General features: G+C 61.8%; 1 protein-coding gene across 4 annotated transcripts; it reads left to right on the top strand.

Moving 5' to 3' along the window:
- The first annotated feature begins 3,721 nt into the window (after positions 1-3,721).
- On the top strand, positions 3,722-14,140 carry NFE2L1 (NFE2 like bZIP transcription factor 1). Of its 4 annotated transcripts, XM_049799954.1 has the most exons (8): positions 3,722-3,821; positions 4,263-4,389; positions 4,577-4,788; positions 5,228-5,739; positions 10,311-10,526; positions 11,151-11,240; positions 11,624-11,785; positions 12,137-14,140. In XM_049799954.1, exons 4-8 carry the CDS (start codon positions 5,230-5,232, stop codon positions 13,466-13,468), a joined length of 2,310 nt encoding a protein of 769 aa, XP_049655911.1. In that variant the 5' UTR covers positions 3,722-3,821; positions 4,263-4,389; positions 4,577-4,788; positions 5,228-5,229; the 3' UTR covers positions 13,469-14,140. The 4 variants fall into 4 exon arrangements, with proteins under 4 accessions (XP_049655911.1, XP_049655912.1, XP_049655909.1 ...); XM_049799955.1 differs by lacking the exon at positions 4,263-4,389 and having other exon boundaries at positions 3,742-3,821; XM_049799952.1 differs by lacking the exon at positions 3,722-3,821 and having other exon boundaries at positions 4,150-4,389.
- Positions 14,141-14,301: the final 161 nt, after the last annotated feature.

The following is a 14,301-nucleotide window of genomic DNA, read 5'->3' as shown; positions in this document are numbered from 1 at the left end:
CCCCCCACCGGCGCTGCCGTGCCCGCCCCCCCCCCGCCCCGCCCCCGCCCCCCCCCCGGTCCCGCACCCAGCCTTGCCCCGTTGCACCCCAACTTCAGCCCCCGCAGGGACCAGTTGCCCCCCCCCCCCGGCAGTAGAGGGGGGGAGAAAAGAGGGGGGTCCCCCAAACTGGGGGTCCTGCACCCCAGTGTGCTGCTGAGTGTGGACGCAGTGGGGGGACGGGGGGGGACACACACGATACATATGTGGCCGGGGGGGGGGGGGGCTGTTCCACCAGTGCCCCCCTCCCGCACACAGACACCTCTTTTGGGAAAGGACCGATCTGGGGGGGGCAGTAGGGTGGGATGGAGATTGGGACCCTCATGCACCCCGAATTGGGGGTTCAGGGAAGCCCCTGGGGGGGAGGAAGGCTCAGCAGTGGGGGGGGGGGGGGTCATCCCTCACTTAACCTCTGCTGCATTTAACTTGGGGTCACCCCCAACCCCACAGGGTGACCGGGGGGGGGGGGTCCTGGCAGCACGGGGTCCAGCCTGATGCAGGACGTGGCCTCTGCTGGGGGGTCAGTACCCCCCCTACCGTGTGCCATCACGGGTGACCCCAGCCGTGGGGCACAGGCCCCCCCTCCCCATAACCCTGCTCCGCTTGCACCCAAATCGCCCTTGTTTGCTTTAACCTCAGGGGCCGGAGTGTTTCCCCATGGTGGGGGCTGAACCCACGGGGGGAGCATTGGCCACGGCCTGGGGTGTGAGGGGCAGCAGGACATGAAAAGAAACCTGGGGGGGAGACAGTTTTCCCATGGGAGCACTGGGGAAGGGGCTTCACGTCCCCCCTTGCCAGCGTGAGGCACCGAAAGGTTTTTGCTTGCCCGAGCTGGAGGAGGGCTGGGAGCCGGACAGGGCGCAGGGACAGGGACGCCTGCCAGCCTTCCAAATAGTCCTGGGGTGGAGGGGGGGGACACACTAAAAATAATTCCCCGAGGGGCAGCCCGGCTCGGGTTGCTAGCAGGAGGCTGACCACAGCCCTGGGGAAGTTTTTAGGACGTTCCCATACACCCATTTTTCCCTGTGGGGTGCAGGGGAGGACAACAAGGGAGATGGTGCCCCTATAAAACTCTCTCAGTGGTCACTCTCGGTGACCATCGGGGTGGGCAGCACCTCCAAATTTCGCAGCCGGTGTGCAATGTGCCGAGCGGTGGCTCTCAGTATCGAGGGAGAACCGCTTTGGCAATGGGGCCGTGCCCGTCCGCCCGCCGGGGCCGCCGCCGTTGCCTCAGCAAATTGCCGGTTGTGGCACGATGTGGGCTGGGGCGGCACCCCGGCTTTTGTGGGTGTTTCGTGGCTTGTTTTCCAGAAGGAGATTAGTGAGACAGAGCAGCTGGGGCAGAGCAAGCCCATGGCCCGAAATCACTTGGATCTGGGTGCTTCCAGGCTCCTCACCACCTTCTCCTGGCCACTCCAGTCCCTTTCCCTGCCATGCCTGTCTCCCTGGATGCTCTGGAGCATCCCTGCTCACAGCGTTGGGGCTATCCGGGTTCAGGGGGGGAGGGGGGGATGCACAGCCTGTCCCCCATCTCTCAGCTGTGCCAGCAAGCTCAGTCCTTGCCATAAAGAAGGGGGCTCTGCTCGCGCTGCTGCCCTTGGGAAGACATCCCCGGTTGGGAAACCTCACCCTGCTGCGAGGCGTTGAAGCCCACGCTCATTTTCCACGTTTTTTTGGATGAAGTATTGTCTCTGGCATCCTGTTTGTCCCGGCAAGTTTCTGGGGCAGGGAAGAGGGTGTCTGGTTTTGGCAGCTGCGGCCGCTCTGGGCAGCTGCAGCGTTGCAGGAATAGCAGGCAGGGGTGGTGCTGCCCGGCTGCCCTTACCTCCTACCTGCCCACCTCCGCTGCCAGGTCTGGCAAGGGCTGCCCCTCACCCCGTGGGCACCGGCATTGATTTGGGCAGGAAGCCCACATCGATCGATTGGGGAAGGTATAAATAACCTGCTCAGAGGTGACAGTTTTAACGCCGACCCTGCTTTGTGCTTATTTATTTAGTTTATGGAGTTCCCGTCAGTGATCTGGTGGTTGACCATCCTGGAGGGGCAAGGACAGGACGAAGGCCTGATGCTGGCCCCGCTCCTGCAGCTGTTCACAGCACCATTCTGCCTCTGCTCCTGCAGCTCGTAACGGGAGATCCCGGCGTGTTTTGTTGAGTGGCTTCAGAGCCACCGCCTGCATGGCGCAGGTCCTCAGGCACCCGGTGAGGTGGTTGGGATCAGTTGCAGTGTCTCCCTCACCTCCACTGGGTAGTTACTGCCTCAAAAGGCATCAGACGTCAAGGCCTCGGGTCAAACTCAAACTGGCTGGTGGGTTCCCCTGTGATTAGCAGCGGTGCTCGTGGGACAACCCATGGACAGCGCAACTGTTTTAGGCTAAGGGACAGCCAGACACACGGCCAAGTCCACAGCACTTTTTGCTGTGAGCAGCTCAAAGGCGGCAGCTGTGCCTGTGTGGTGGTGAGCCCCATCCTGCTCCAAGCACCAGCACCCCAGGGGCATGGTGCCCGGCTTCCCTCCCCACCAGTGCTGTCCCCCTCCCTGTGGCTCTCGGCCAGCCCAGGTCGGGGCTGGGAGTTACCTCTCTCTGACACAGCCATTTGCACCTCCAGCAGCTCCCACCGCCACGGGCGAGGAGCAGCCGACCGGGAGAGCTCGCTTTTCTCAACCTGAAAACAGACCTGGGCCTAATGAGCAGGGGTATGCCGACTGGGCAGCTGCCGGAGCGTGAAATTAAAGACTTTTAATTAGCGAAGGGCTGGCGCAACGAAGAAAGCGTAGCGCGGGGGTTAGGAGGCGATGCCCTGGCTGGACTCCCAGCCTTGCCACTGACTCACTGAAGGGCCTGAGGCGAAGCTCCGGGTTCGGCTGTGACTCCGTCCTGCCGAGGAACCTGCGAGGGCGGCGGGCGAGTGCGAGGCCGGGTCACGTTTAGACCGCGTTATCAGCCCGTGGGGCTGTGGCAGCGCAGGGGAGGCCCCTGGGCCGCTCTCGGGGGGGTGAGCAAGGCCGAGGAGCCATCTCCCCACAGCAGGCCCCGCTGTGGTGAAGCCCTGGAGGAGGCCCAAAGCCCCCTCTACCCCCGGGAGGTGTCGGGGATTGGGGACCCTGGGGACACGGGGGACCCCCGGGGACATGGGGGACCCCCAGGGAGGCGGTGGTGGAGCCTGCGGGGCGATGGAGGCTCCGCCATGGCGGTCCCAGGCCTCGCCCTGCGTTGGGGGCCCGGGGCGCCTGGTGCCATGGCAACAGCTGAGGGGCGAAGGGGCGGTGCCTCTGCGTCGCGGGGATTGGTGAGCGCCGCTGCCGGTCAAGCGCCCAGACGGGCGTCTGGCTCCTGCGCGTCGTCTCATTGGCAGCCGCCGCCGTCGCTCGGCGGAGGAGTCGCGTTCCATTGGGCGGTCGCCTTGTCACTCAATCTCTGCGGGGGGGGGGCAGGTCGTGTTGACTGGTTTCCCCTCTCCGATTGGCCCGCCGCGCGGCCGCCGGGCCAAGCACGGGGTCCAGCTCCTCTCTCCGCGAGCCGATTGGTCGCTCCGCCTGCCTTTCCAGGCGTCGGCGGCGGGGTGAGGTGTGGGGGGGGGAGGGCGGGAGCAACGCTTCCCCAACCGCCTTTCATTGGGCCACCCCTTTTCGTCCCACCTCCCCTTCGCGGCTCCCGATTGGCGGCGGCGCCGCGCGAGGCGGGAGGGGGAGGTGGTTGGTCAGGGCGGGGAGCGGGAGCGGGGCCGGCGGCGGCGGCGGCGGCGGGGCCGGGATCGATCGAGCTGAGCGGCGGCGAGCGGGTAGCGGCGGGCAGCGGCGCGGATGGGGCCGGGGGTGCGGGTCGGGCTTGAGGGGGAACCGGGTCGGGAGGCGCTGAGGTGGACGGCGAGGCCTCGCCGTGGGGAAGGGGGGGGCGGGTCACGAGGCGGCGGCGGCGGCGGCGGGGGGGCGGCGGCGGCGGCGGCGGTGGGTGTCTTAAAGAACCCGGGGCGGCGGCACATGGCCCCGCTCGGGACCCCCCGGGAGGGGAGTAGAGGGTAGTGCCGGGGCTTCGGTGGCTCCTCCCGGGTACCGGGAGCCGCCCCGCCGGGTTGGGGATGGGGAAAGGGCGGGGGGGGGGTGGCCCGGGAGGGGCGAGACCGGGAGTTCCCGTTGGCCAGGGATGCTTTGCCGGTGGTGGAAACCCCCCCCTGAGGGTTTTTTTTTTGTTGTTGTTGTTGTTTTTTTTATTATTTGTGGAGCCGCTGGAAAAGTGGGGTGAGGAGTGAAAGGGAGTCGGAGCTGGATTCCTTCGGAGAGAGGGGAAGTTGACGCACCGGCCTAAGAATAGCTCAGGGAGGGGAAGTATGGACAATATTGTCACCAAAGGTAACCTCCGCCGGTCGTGTCAGGAAAAAAAAAAATAAAATCAGCCTTTCTAGTGACATTCCCTCGGCTCTTCAGGGGTGGGAGCCCCGGGGGAACCGCCGTTTGCCGGTGTAGTAGGTCCATGTGCAACGTTTAGGGTGGTGCCTGGTCGGCGTGTTATCGCGTTTGCTCTCCGGTTTTATTTCAGCCGCTGATGAAATTGCAGCCAGAAGCGGAGGAGTGTTTGGACCTTCCCCTGATCGGGACCTTTGACTCGTAAAAGGTTCCTTCAAGAAGCCTCGCGGAGCAGAAGAGGGGAAGAAAGAGCAGCCGGCTGTCAGAGGGAGCAGCACCCCGTCCTGGAGCGTGGGGAATTGGGGGGGGCGAGAGAGGAGTGGCTGTATGTGGAGTTTTTGGACAGTAAGTCACGTGGATTTTTATGTAGCTGCATGGTCTGTGTTAGCAAACAGTTCTGAAGGAAAGGAAAGGGCAAGAAGAGAGGGTGGAGGTTGTCTTCTGGGGAAGAGTTTGTTCCTTCTTGAGATTTAAATCTTTAGTTACACTCTGCTGGTCAACCACTGAGTTCCAGAATTTTAAAAGGAAAACAAAGTCGTCCTGAACCCAAAGTCTTGAATGTTCTTTAAACTTTTATCCTGTTGTTGAGCGATAACCTGAATGCCGGAGTCATTGCTTTTTTTTTTTTTTGTTTGTTTGAAAGTGGGGCAGAAGAAAGACAAACCCAACCAACCTGTTGTGTGGAGAATTCATCTGACGCTGGTGTTTTGTTGTTTTGGTTTGGTTTGGTTTGTTTTTTTTTAATTCGCAAACCCTCCACCTGTTTTCTTTTCTCCTCTGCCAGAAATGCTTTCTCTGAAGAAATACTTCACCGAAGGCCTCATCCAGTTCACCATTCTGCTCAGCTTGATCGGTGTTCGTGTGGACGTGGACACCTACCTGAACTCACAGCTCCCCCCTCTCCGGGAGATCATTCTTGGCCAGAGCTCCGCTTACACCCAGACCCAGTTTCACAACCTGCGTAACACCTTGGATGGATATGGCATCCACCCAAAAAGTGTAGACCTGGACTATTACTTCACGGCTCGCAGGCTGCTCAACCAGGTGAGGGCCCTGGACAGGTTTCAGGTGCCCACCACCGAAGTCAACGCCTGGTTGGTACACAGAGACCCCGAAGGCTCTGTGTCCGGTAGCCAGCCCAACGCCGGCATTGCCCTAGAGAACGGCAGCGGCCTGCAGGATGGGAGCAGTCCTGACAACGGGGTGAGAGAGAGCGGAGCTGAGCAGGGCTTTGGGGAAGAACTGGAAGATTTGGGAGCAGTGGCTGCCCCGGTGAACGGAGACCTGACCAAAGAGGTAAGCAGGACCTTCTTTTGCCTGTGGTGGGCGGGGGGAAGGGGAGCCTTTGCGGGGGCTCTTGCCCTCTGGTACCCATCCGAGCGAGTGGTACTCTGTATGTTGTGTGTGTTTAGCACTTGGGAAAAGTGGGTCCCCGCTTGGGAATGGCATAATGCTAAATTACGGTTCAGTTAGAGGGCTCTAGGGATGTGTGTGGGGTGGGTTTTTCCTTTTTGTTTGTTTTATTCTTGGTCTGAAAGTAATAGTGAAAGGAGGGGGGAAGGATCGGGGTTAGCGTTTCAACCTGTGCGTGGAGCTTTGTGTTGTGAAACTGATAAAACGAGACTGGGAAATAAACAGGGGCATTGGGTAACAGCCTCATCCCAGGTGCCGAGCGGGTGGTTGGGTTACTTGGTTCTGGAGTTCATCCAGTGGCGATGTTTATTGCTTGGTTTTCATCACAGGCGGGTGGGGAGAGGTGAACTGGAAAGTGGTTTATTTTTTCTGTCTGAGCACAACCTCTTGGAGGCTGTGATGCAATGCCGGTCCCCGGGAGCTGCTGCTCTTTTTCCTTTTTGGCACCGCTCTCTTTGTCACGGCATGTTCGGCGTTTCCCTGGCCGTGGTGTGGGGGACGTTAGTGCTGATTTGCAGCGTCGGGTCCTTCCAGCGTTGCTCTTGCGTCTTGTAAATTGTGTCTCGGACGAGCTGCTGAGGCGTCTGGGCATGGAGGGAGCCGAATTCAACTGCTGCCACCCCTCTCCCCTGCAGCGCGGGGTGGGCAGCTTCGCAGGCAGCTGTCGCGGATGCCTGGGGCTTTTGTCATGTGGCTTCGGCGCAGCAGTAGGCAGGGAATGGAGTGAGGAAAGCGGTGTGAACGCGTGCACGCCAGAGAGACAAAGGTGACGATTGTTTTGGGTCTGGTATTGACGGATGAACAGCGGGATGCTGCCGTAGGAAGCGTGGATGGTGCCTCTGCTGTACCTGCGGGCAGCTCTCCCCTGCCCGTGGGGATCCCCTGGCTCCGGAGGCGTTCGGGCTGCGGGACTGAGGGTGAAAACCCCGGTCTGGGTTTGCAACTGGCGACCTTGGAGGCGTCAACGAGAGGAGCTTCCGTTGGAGGGTGGCAGAACACAAGGCAAAATGTTCACATGTTCAGCTTCTTCCCTGATAATTGAGAGAGGTAATTCCCTGTCTTGGGAACGGGGAAGAATTTTTTTAAATGCCTTGTACAAGGTCACGCACAGCCCGTGGAAGACTTTGCTGTCCTTCCCCAAGTCCGGTGTTCTTGGCTGAGGGCATTGGGTCTGGAGAGCCCTTCGAGTGCAGTATAGAGAAATGGGGATCAGAATTTAGAGAGAAATGCTGCAGATTTGAGTGGCAAGAGGCCGATAACACTGCTGTTTTCCAGAAGCCTGTTTATTTCTGTCTTAAAATACAGTTCTGCATTAGATGCCATTGCTGCGAGTTGCCCGTACGTGGGGTGCGGCTGCAAACCTGGCCAGCTCGGACTGGACTTGCTGGGAGTGAAACTCCTGGCCAGCCGGGGCATTGCTGGGTGGGAAGCACGCTCCTCCACGCTGCGGTTTCGCTCCGCTCGCTCCTTCAGGGAAGGGTGGGGAGATCTAGGTCTGCACCTTCTCTGATGCCGGGTGTTCAGGCATCCGTGCTCTTCCTCGGGTCTCTATTTTCTGTCTTTTTCTTTTTTTTTTTCTTTCTTTTTTTTTGCCCCCCAAACTCTTGGTTTGGACAGGAGGGGAGGGTGCAATGGGTTCCAGGTGTGCTGCGCTGCCGGGGGCACAACGCCTGGGCACCCAGCACCAGGAAATCCCGTCTGCTGAGCCTTCCTCGCACACCCACGTCACACCGTCGCACCGTCACATCGCCCTCTCTCCCCCCCCCCGGGGCCAGCAAGACCGTACTCGCTGCTGGTGTGACGCTTCAAAGCGCCGAGTCTTATTTCAAAGCGTTATCCCAGTGGGGTTTCTTTTTTGGGGGGGTGGTTTGGTTTGGTGTTTTTTATTTTTTTATTTTTTGGTGTCTTTGTCTGGAACCTTGACTCCCCGAGCAGCCGCCCAGCCTTTCCGACGGGAATATCGTGTGAGCTCTGCAGCTCCCAGCAGCTGCTGCCTCTGGAAGGCACCTGCAGGGCTTCATCCTCCCCCACCCCCCCCGCCTCCCCATCCTCCTCCTGTTCGTTAGGTGGACGATGATGATATGCAGATGGCTTCAGGGCCGGGGTTTAAATTTTTCCATGACTTTTCCTGGCACTTAAAATATTGCGACTCCCCGCGGGTCGTGTGGGCCAGGCGCGACCTTGCTGGGGGAAGAGGGCTGTTATTAATAATTTTAGGAGCTGGAGCTCGCCCTTGGGTGCGGTGCGGGGCGCTCGGGCTTTGCGGCGCTGGCTGACAGCTTGGGGAATCATCCAAAATGTGGGGGGGTTTTAAAATTTTTTTTAATTTTTTTTTTTTTTATCCTGGGGTGGGGGGGTGTCCCCTCCTTGTTAGCCTAAAGACAAAGCTGGGTTTAAGCCCGAGTACTTCCCTCTGCAGCATTGGGGGTGGGGAAGGGGGGTGGGGGAGGCACCGGCTGCCCTGTGCCGTTTCCACAACAGGAGGATAAAAATACGCGGCCGTCAGACATGTGATGAGCTGGTGGTGGTGCTCAGCCCCTTGTCCCCGGCTGACAAAGGCCCCCCCCCCCCGCCAGCTGAGGGAAGGGGAGGGGGGGATCGATCTCCTTACACTTGGCCTTGCCTCTCCAGCCGCCATCGTTACCGCTCGGTCCCTGGGGGGGGCCATGTCCGTTGTGAGGGGCTGCGGGAGGGGGGGGTGAGGAGCCAACGGGGGCTTTGCCCTCGGGGTGGGGGGGCGCGGATCGCCCCCCCCCCCCCCCACCCCACCAATGCGGGCCGGGGGCTCCTGGGAGAGGGAGCCAAGGTCACCCCGGCCTTCCCTGCCTCCTCCGGGGAGCGCAGTGGGCTCCGGGATGAGCCCACCCCCCCCCTCCCCCGGCGGTGGTGCGGGCCGGCGCGGTGCAGGGCGAGGCCGGGCCCGGGGAGGAGGAGGAGGGGGGGGGGCGGGGGGGGTGGGCCCCGCTGCGCCAGGGCGGGGGAGCGGCCCGGTGGGCACCGCGCGGCCGCTCATTGGCCGAGGCGTCATCCCCCGGTCGGTGGGGATTGGTCAGGGCGGTGGCCTCCGGTGGCGCGGATTGGTGACGAGCGAGCCGGCCGGGCGTGGGGCGGAGTTTGGGCGATCCATTGGCGGAGAGAGAGAGAGAGAGAGAGAGAGGAGAGAAGGGGGGGGGGCGTGGCTCGAAGCCGCCGCCGCCGTCGCCGCCGCCGCATCCCGGCGGGGCGGGGCTGCGGGGGGAGAGGGGGCGGGGCTTGGCGGCCGCCGCAGCCAAGGTAACGACGGGGGAGGGGCGGGCGGGGCGCGCCGCAGCCCGGCCCGGGCAGGGCGGCGGGAGCCGAGCCCAACCGAGCCCGGCCCAGCCGAGCCGGTGCAGGGGTTGGGAGGGGGGGGAGGAGGAGGAGGAGGAGGAGGAGGAGGAGAACCGCCACCGCCAGCCCGTACCGGGGGAGCGGAGGCGGCTCCTGCAGCAGCGGGGCCGCGGGGCACCTGTGGCCGGTGGGGCGGAGCGCGGCTCCCCAGCCGTCCCCGGCCGGCGATGCGTGCGCGGCGCCGCGCCCCGACCAGCCCGCCCCACCATCACCGCCGCCGCCGTCGTCGCCTCCTCCTCCTCCTCCTCCTCGCTCCCCACCCGCCCCGTTCCTTTCCCCGGGGACCATGATCGGCGTACGCCGCGGCCCGGGCGGCAGCTGGGGACATGAGAAAGGTACCGGGATCGTACCGGGGAGGGAAGGAGCGTGGCGGATCCCCGGCGCCGCGGGGATGCTGCCGGCCCGGTGGTGGCGGCGGCGGGGGAGGGGGGGAGGGGGGATGTGAACCGGGGCGGGGGGGGGGGGGGGGTGAGGCGCGGCGGCGCAGGCTACCGGAGGCGGGGGCTGCGGGGCGGGGACCGGCGGTTTGGGTGCAGGGTAGGTTCCTTGGCCGGGGGAGGGGGGGGGGGGCTGCCCGGAGGAGGAGGAAGGGGGGGGGGTGGGGGTGCTGCGGGCAAGCCCGGTAACGGCGACGACGACGGCGGCGGCGACGGTGGTTGAAGTTGCATCAGGTGGGTGGAAATGCGGGGATTTTCCTACCGGCGCACCCCACCCCTTATGCAAATGGCCGGGATGGCACCACGGGCTGATGCAAGGCGGCCACGGGAGAAGCCGCCACCGCCGCTAACGGGGGGGCCCCCGGTGGCCCCAGTCGTTTCTCCCGGTGGAGAACTGGCGGCTCATGGGAGGCGAGGAGGGATGGGCCGGCGTCACCCGCCATGCAGAGCCCCGTAGAAAAGCTCTCGGGGACCCCCGGAGGCAAAAAGGCCCCCCGGGTCGTCGAGGGAAGGCGGGCGGAGAGGAACGGGGTGCTCGGCGGGTGGGAGTGGGAAAGGAGGGGTGGGGGTGGGGGGGGGTGTCCCTTGGGAGGGGTGGGTGGGTGGGGACCCTGCCCAGGGCTGAAGGAAATCTGGTCTGTCTTTCAGGACATCGATTTGATTGACATCCTGTGGAGACAGGATATTGATCTCGGCGCTGGGCGAGAGATTTTTGACTACAGCCACCGTCAGAAAGAGAGCGAAGTGGACAAAGAGCTGAGCGATGGGAGGGAGCGTGGGGACAGCTGGAGGAGCGGAGGGAATGAGGTCTTGGATAGAAACCTGCTAGTCGATGGAGAGACCGGGGAGAGTTTCCCTGCGCAGGTAACACCCTTGGGCCCGACGGGTTGGGGGTCTGCGCCCGCGGTGATGCAGCGCGCCGGGGGTCCGTGCTCCCGCCGAGGCGGAGGGGAGGCAAGGGGCCCCGCTGGCTGGCTGTCGGGGCGAGCAGCATCGCGCGTGACTTTCACTGGGGCTTCTGCTGAGCCGCAGGATAAGGGTTTGCCTGGGTGGACGAGAGGATTTGATGCTGGGAAAGCACAGGCTGCCTCCCAGGCCGGGGAGCCGCAGTCGAGGCGGGCAGGGTAATGGCCGTGTCACCGTCGGCAGGACGCTAGGACGAGGGCGGCTGGTTCTTGCTGTGCCTTTCGGTCGTCTGGCAGAGGCGGTGGCGCGGGTAGGCGCAGAGTCCCCTCCAGCCTGTAGCAGAGTCCTTGCGCTGGCAGTAGGTGAGGCTCGCCGGGAGCCGAGGCAGCACGTTTCCTTTCCCCGCTGCGCTCAGGGGCCACTCTGACGCTCTCCGGAGCAGGAGGATGGAGTCTGCGAAGCACTGGGTGGGGCCTCTGGCTCTTTTTGGATGCGCTGTAATAAAGCTCTGCTGTAAGGAGCTCGTTTCTCATCACCACCTCCCTAATCCTGGGGCTACAACTGCTTGTGTTTTACATTCAGGTGCCCGGTGCGGAGGATCAGACAGCCCTGTCCCTGGAGGAGTGCCTTAGGCTGCTGGAGGCCACCTTCCCTTTCGGGGAGAATTCGGAGGTGAGTGGATGGGGCGACGGCTTCTGCCCCTCGGCGGATCCGGAGGCGGCGGCGACGCTCCTTCACTCGCTCGCCGGGGTTTCGGTGCCTCTTGTACCCCTAACCCAGACCGCAGAACCGGCAGTAAATTGGGTTAGCTTGCTTAAGGAGGCTCCAGGCATCGTGCCTGCGAAACTAGCAGTAGGGGGGTGGTCACAATTAATTAAAGACTTCTGGCTTTGCTTCTAATTAGTTCATAGTGAACTGTGGAGGAATAACTGCAACCAGTTTGCTTTGAACAAAGGAGAAGCGATTGCCCGCGTGGAGGTGGAAGGGCATGCGGGATTGCTGGCTCCCTGGCCGCGGCTGATCAGCCGGGGACTGACTCTGCCTCACGTGGTTAGTTTCCAGCTGCGGATGTCTCCACCCTGAGCGAAGCCGTGCCCGGCGAGAGCAGGTCCACGGGCATCCAGACCAGCCTGCTGTCTCCTCTCCTCACCGAGACCGAGTCGCCCTTCGATCTGGAGCAGCAGTGGCAGGACCTCATGTCTATCATGGAAATGCAGGTGAGCTCGAGGTGGGGGGGGGTTTGTGGGAAGGCGTTTGCTCCTCCAGGCGCGTGTTGCTGCTCTGTTGAATTTAGGTTCGATGGCTGTCCCGAGCACCCGATTCCTGGGCAGTCGCAGGAATTGGGGTTGGTCGCAGCTGCTTTGGTTTTGCCCCAGCCTGTGTGGTGACACTGTGCTGCCTGTGCGGCGGTTGCTGCTGCTGTCTGAACTCTCCTGCAGCTGGGCCCCTGGAGAGAGCCCCTTCCGTGGGGTCTAGAAGCATTGTCCTGTCTCTTTCTGGCACGCACCAGGAGCGAAGGCAGGGCTTGAGCGTGGCTCGTTTACCGAGCTGTTTCGCATCTCTTCCAGGCTATGGAAGTGAACAACACAACCGCTGAAAACCTGTACAACGGCACGAGCGGAGACCTGCTGACTTCTAACTACAGCCTCGCTCCGAACACTCCCATCAATCAGAATGTCAGCCTGCATCAGGCCTCTCTGGGTAGCTGCTCACAGGACTTCTCCCTCTTCAGCTCGGAAATCGAAAGCCCCTCCATGGCTGGCAGCTCGGCCCTGCTCCAGCTAGCACCGGACAACTCCACCGGCCTCAACACCACTTTTGGCTCCACCAACTTGAGCGGCATCTTCTTCCCTCCGCAGTTGAACAGCACAGTCAATGAGACGGCTGGCCCTGAGCTGCCAGACCCGCTGGGAGGTCTTCTAGACGAAGCCATGCTTGATGAGATCAGCTTGATGGACTTGGCGATTGAAGAAGGTTTCAACCCGGTGCAGGCCTCGCAGCTGGAAGAGGAGTTTGATTCCGACTCAGGTCTTTCTCTGGATTCTGGCCACAGTCCTGCTTCTCTGAGCAGCTCAGAAGCCTCCTCCTCCTCCTCCTCGTCCTCTTCGTCCTCATCCTCTTCCTCCTCCTCGTTTTCTGAGGAAGGAGCTGTCGGCTACAGCTCAGACTCTGAAAACGTGGACTTTGAAGAAGCGGAAGGGGCGGTTGGATACCAGCCAGAGTACAGCAAGTTCTGCCGCATGAGCTACCAGGACCCGTCGCAGCTCCATTACTTGCCTTACCTGGAGCACGTTGGCCACAACCACACCTATAACATGGCGCCGGGGGCCCTGGATCCCGAGGAGCCCAAACTGCCCAGTGCGGGGAAGAAGAGCAGCAAGGAGAAGCCGTCCGAGTTCCTGGACAAGCAGATGAGCAGGGACGAGCATCGAGCCAGAGCCATGAAGATCCCTTTCACCAACGACAAGATCATCAACCTGCCCGTGGAGGAGTTCAACGAGCTCCTCTCCAAGTACCAGCTCAGCGAGGCGCAGCTGAGCCTGATCCGCGACATCAGGAGGCGAGGCAAGAACAAGATGGCTGCCCAGAACTGCCGCAAGAGGAAACTGGACACCATCCTGAACTTGGAACGGGACGTCGAGGACTTGCAACGGGACAAGTCCAAACTGCTCAGGGAGAAGGTAGAATTCCTCAAATCCATCCGCCAGATGAAGCAAAAGGTGCAGAACCTCTACCAGGAAGTGTTCGGCCGCCTGCGGGACGAGAATGGCCAGCCCTACTCCCCCAGCCAGTACGCCCTGCAGTACGCCAGCGATGGCAGTGTCATTTTGATACCTCGCGCCGTGGCTGACCAGCAGGCCCGGCGGCAGGAGAGGAAACAGAAAGACCGGAGGAAGTGAAGGGACGGCGACGCGGGAGGAGTGGGACACTCGCTCAAGTGAGAACTGGAGAAGGGCTGAGCCTGGAAGTACTTAGAGGAACTTTCATGCCTTCTTATCCGATATATCTTCTCAAAAAAAAAACGTGACTGCTGCCGGTCAGTGTACGGGAGAGACTGCGGGACCTGCAGGCTGAGTTTTGAGGGCTCCCTGCGGGGAGGGACGGGGAGAAGCGGACCCTGCACTGGCGAGCCCGGCGCCTTCCACAACCTGGAATCCTTTGAGCGCAGGAAACGAGCTGGCATCACTGGTGGTGAGATTGGCAGAGGTGGAAAAACTACTGTTAGGAACTGGCTTTAAATAAGAAAAGAGATTTAAGCAAATGAACTTAAAACAAGTTATAGGAGAGACATTTTTTCTGAACTTCCAAAGTTCTGTGATTTCAGGTAGTTGGTTTTTTTTTTTTTCTTGGTTTTTTTTTTTTTTTTTTTCCTGAACCAGTTTTGACATCGGTGTGTGTGATTCAATCTGACTTAATTCCAGATTAACCAATGTCCCTTCCTAGATCAGACCAGTGCACACATGGAAACACAAGTGGTGTGACTTCCATTAACCCTTTCCAGCCTGAGGAAGCTCAGAGGGGGCTCCTGGGAGAACTGTTACTGTATGTGTGGAGGAGCTGCGACGCCTCGGGGAGGGGGGGGGTGGGGGTGGGGTGGGTGGGCACATAGAGCTTTAGGATTTTGGGGGGGGGTGGGGGTGGGGTGGAACTGGAGAGGGTTAAGAGAACCAGTGCGATACGTGTCCCCCCACCACACTTCAGAGCATGTCACTGCCGCCGAGCCAGCGCCGTG

Source organism: Accipiter gentilis, chromosome 5 (assembly GCF_929443795.1).
Source record: "Accipiter gentilis chromosome 5, bAccGen1.1, whole genome shotgun sequence".
Classification (NCBI taxonomy): domain Eukaryota; kingdom Metazoa; phylum Chordata; class Aves; order Accipitriformes; family Accipitridae; genus Astur; species Astur gentilis.
Note: the sequence above shows the minus strand (reverse complement) of the source record. Positions and strands in the feature narration are given on the sequence as shown.

Bases quoted from the DNA above. Each gene is read 5' to 3' on its own strand.
- NFE2L1 (XM_049799954.1), top strand. From the start codon at position 5,230: ATGCTTTCTCTGAAGAAATACTTCACCGAAGGCCTCATCCAGTTCACC. The intron at 5,740-10,310 runs GTAAGCAGGACC...TCTGTCTTTCAG, and splicing joins ACGGAGACCTGACCAAAGAG to GACATCGATTTGATTGACAT. The intron at 10,527-11,150 runs GTAACACCCTTG...TTTTACATTCAG, and splicing joins GGGAGAGTTTCCCTGCGCAG to GTGCCCGGTGCGGAGGATCA.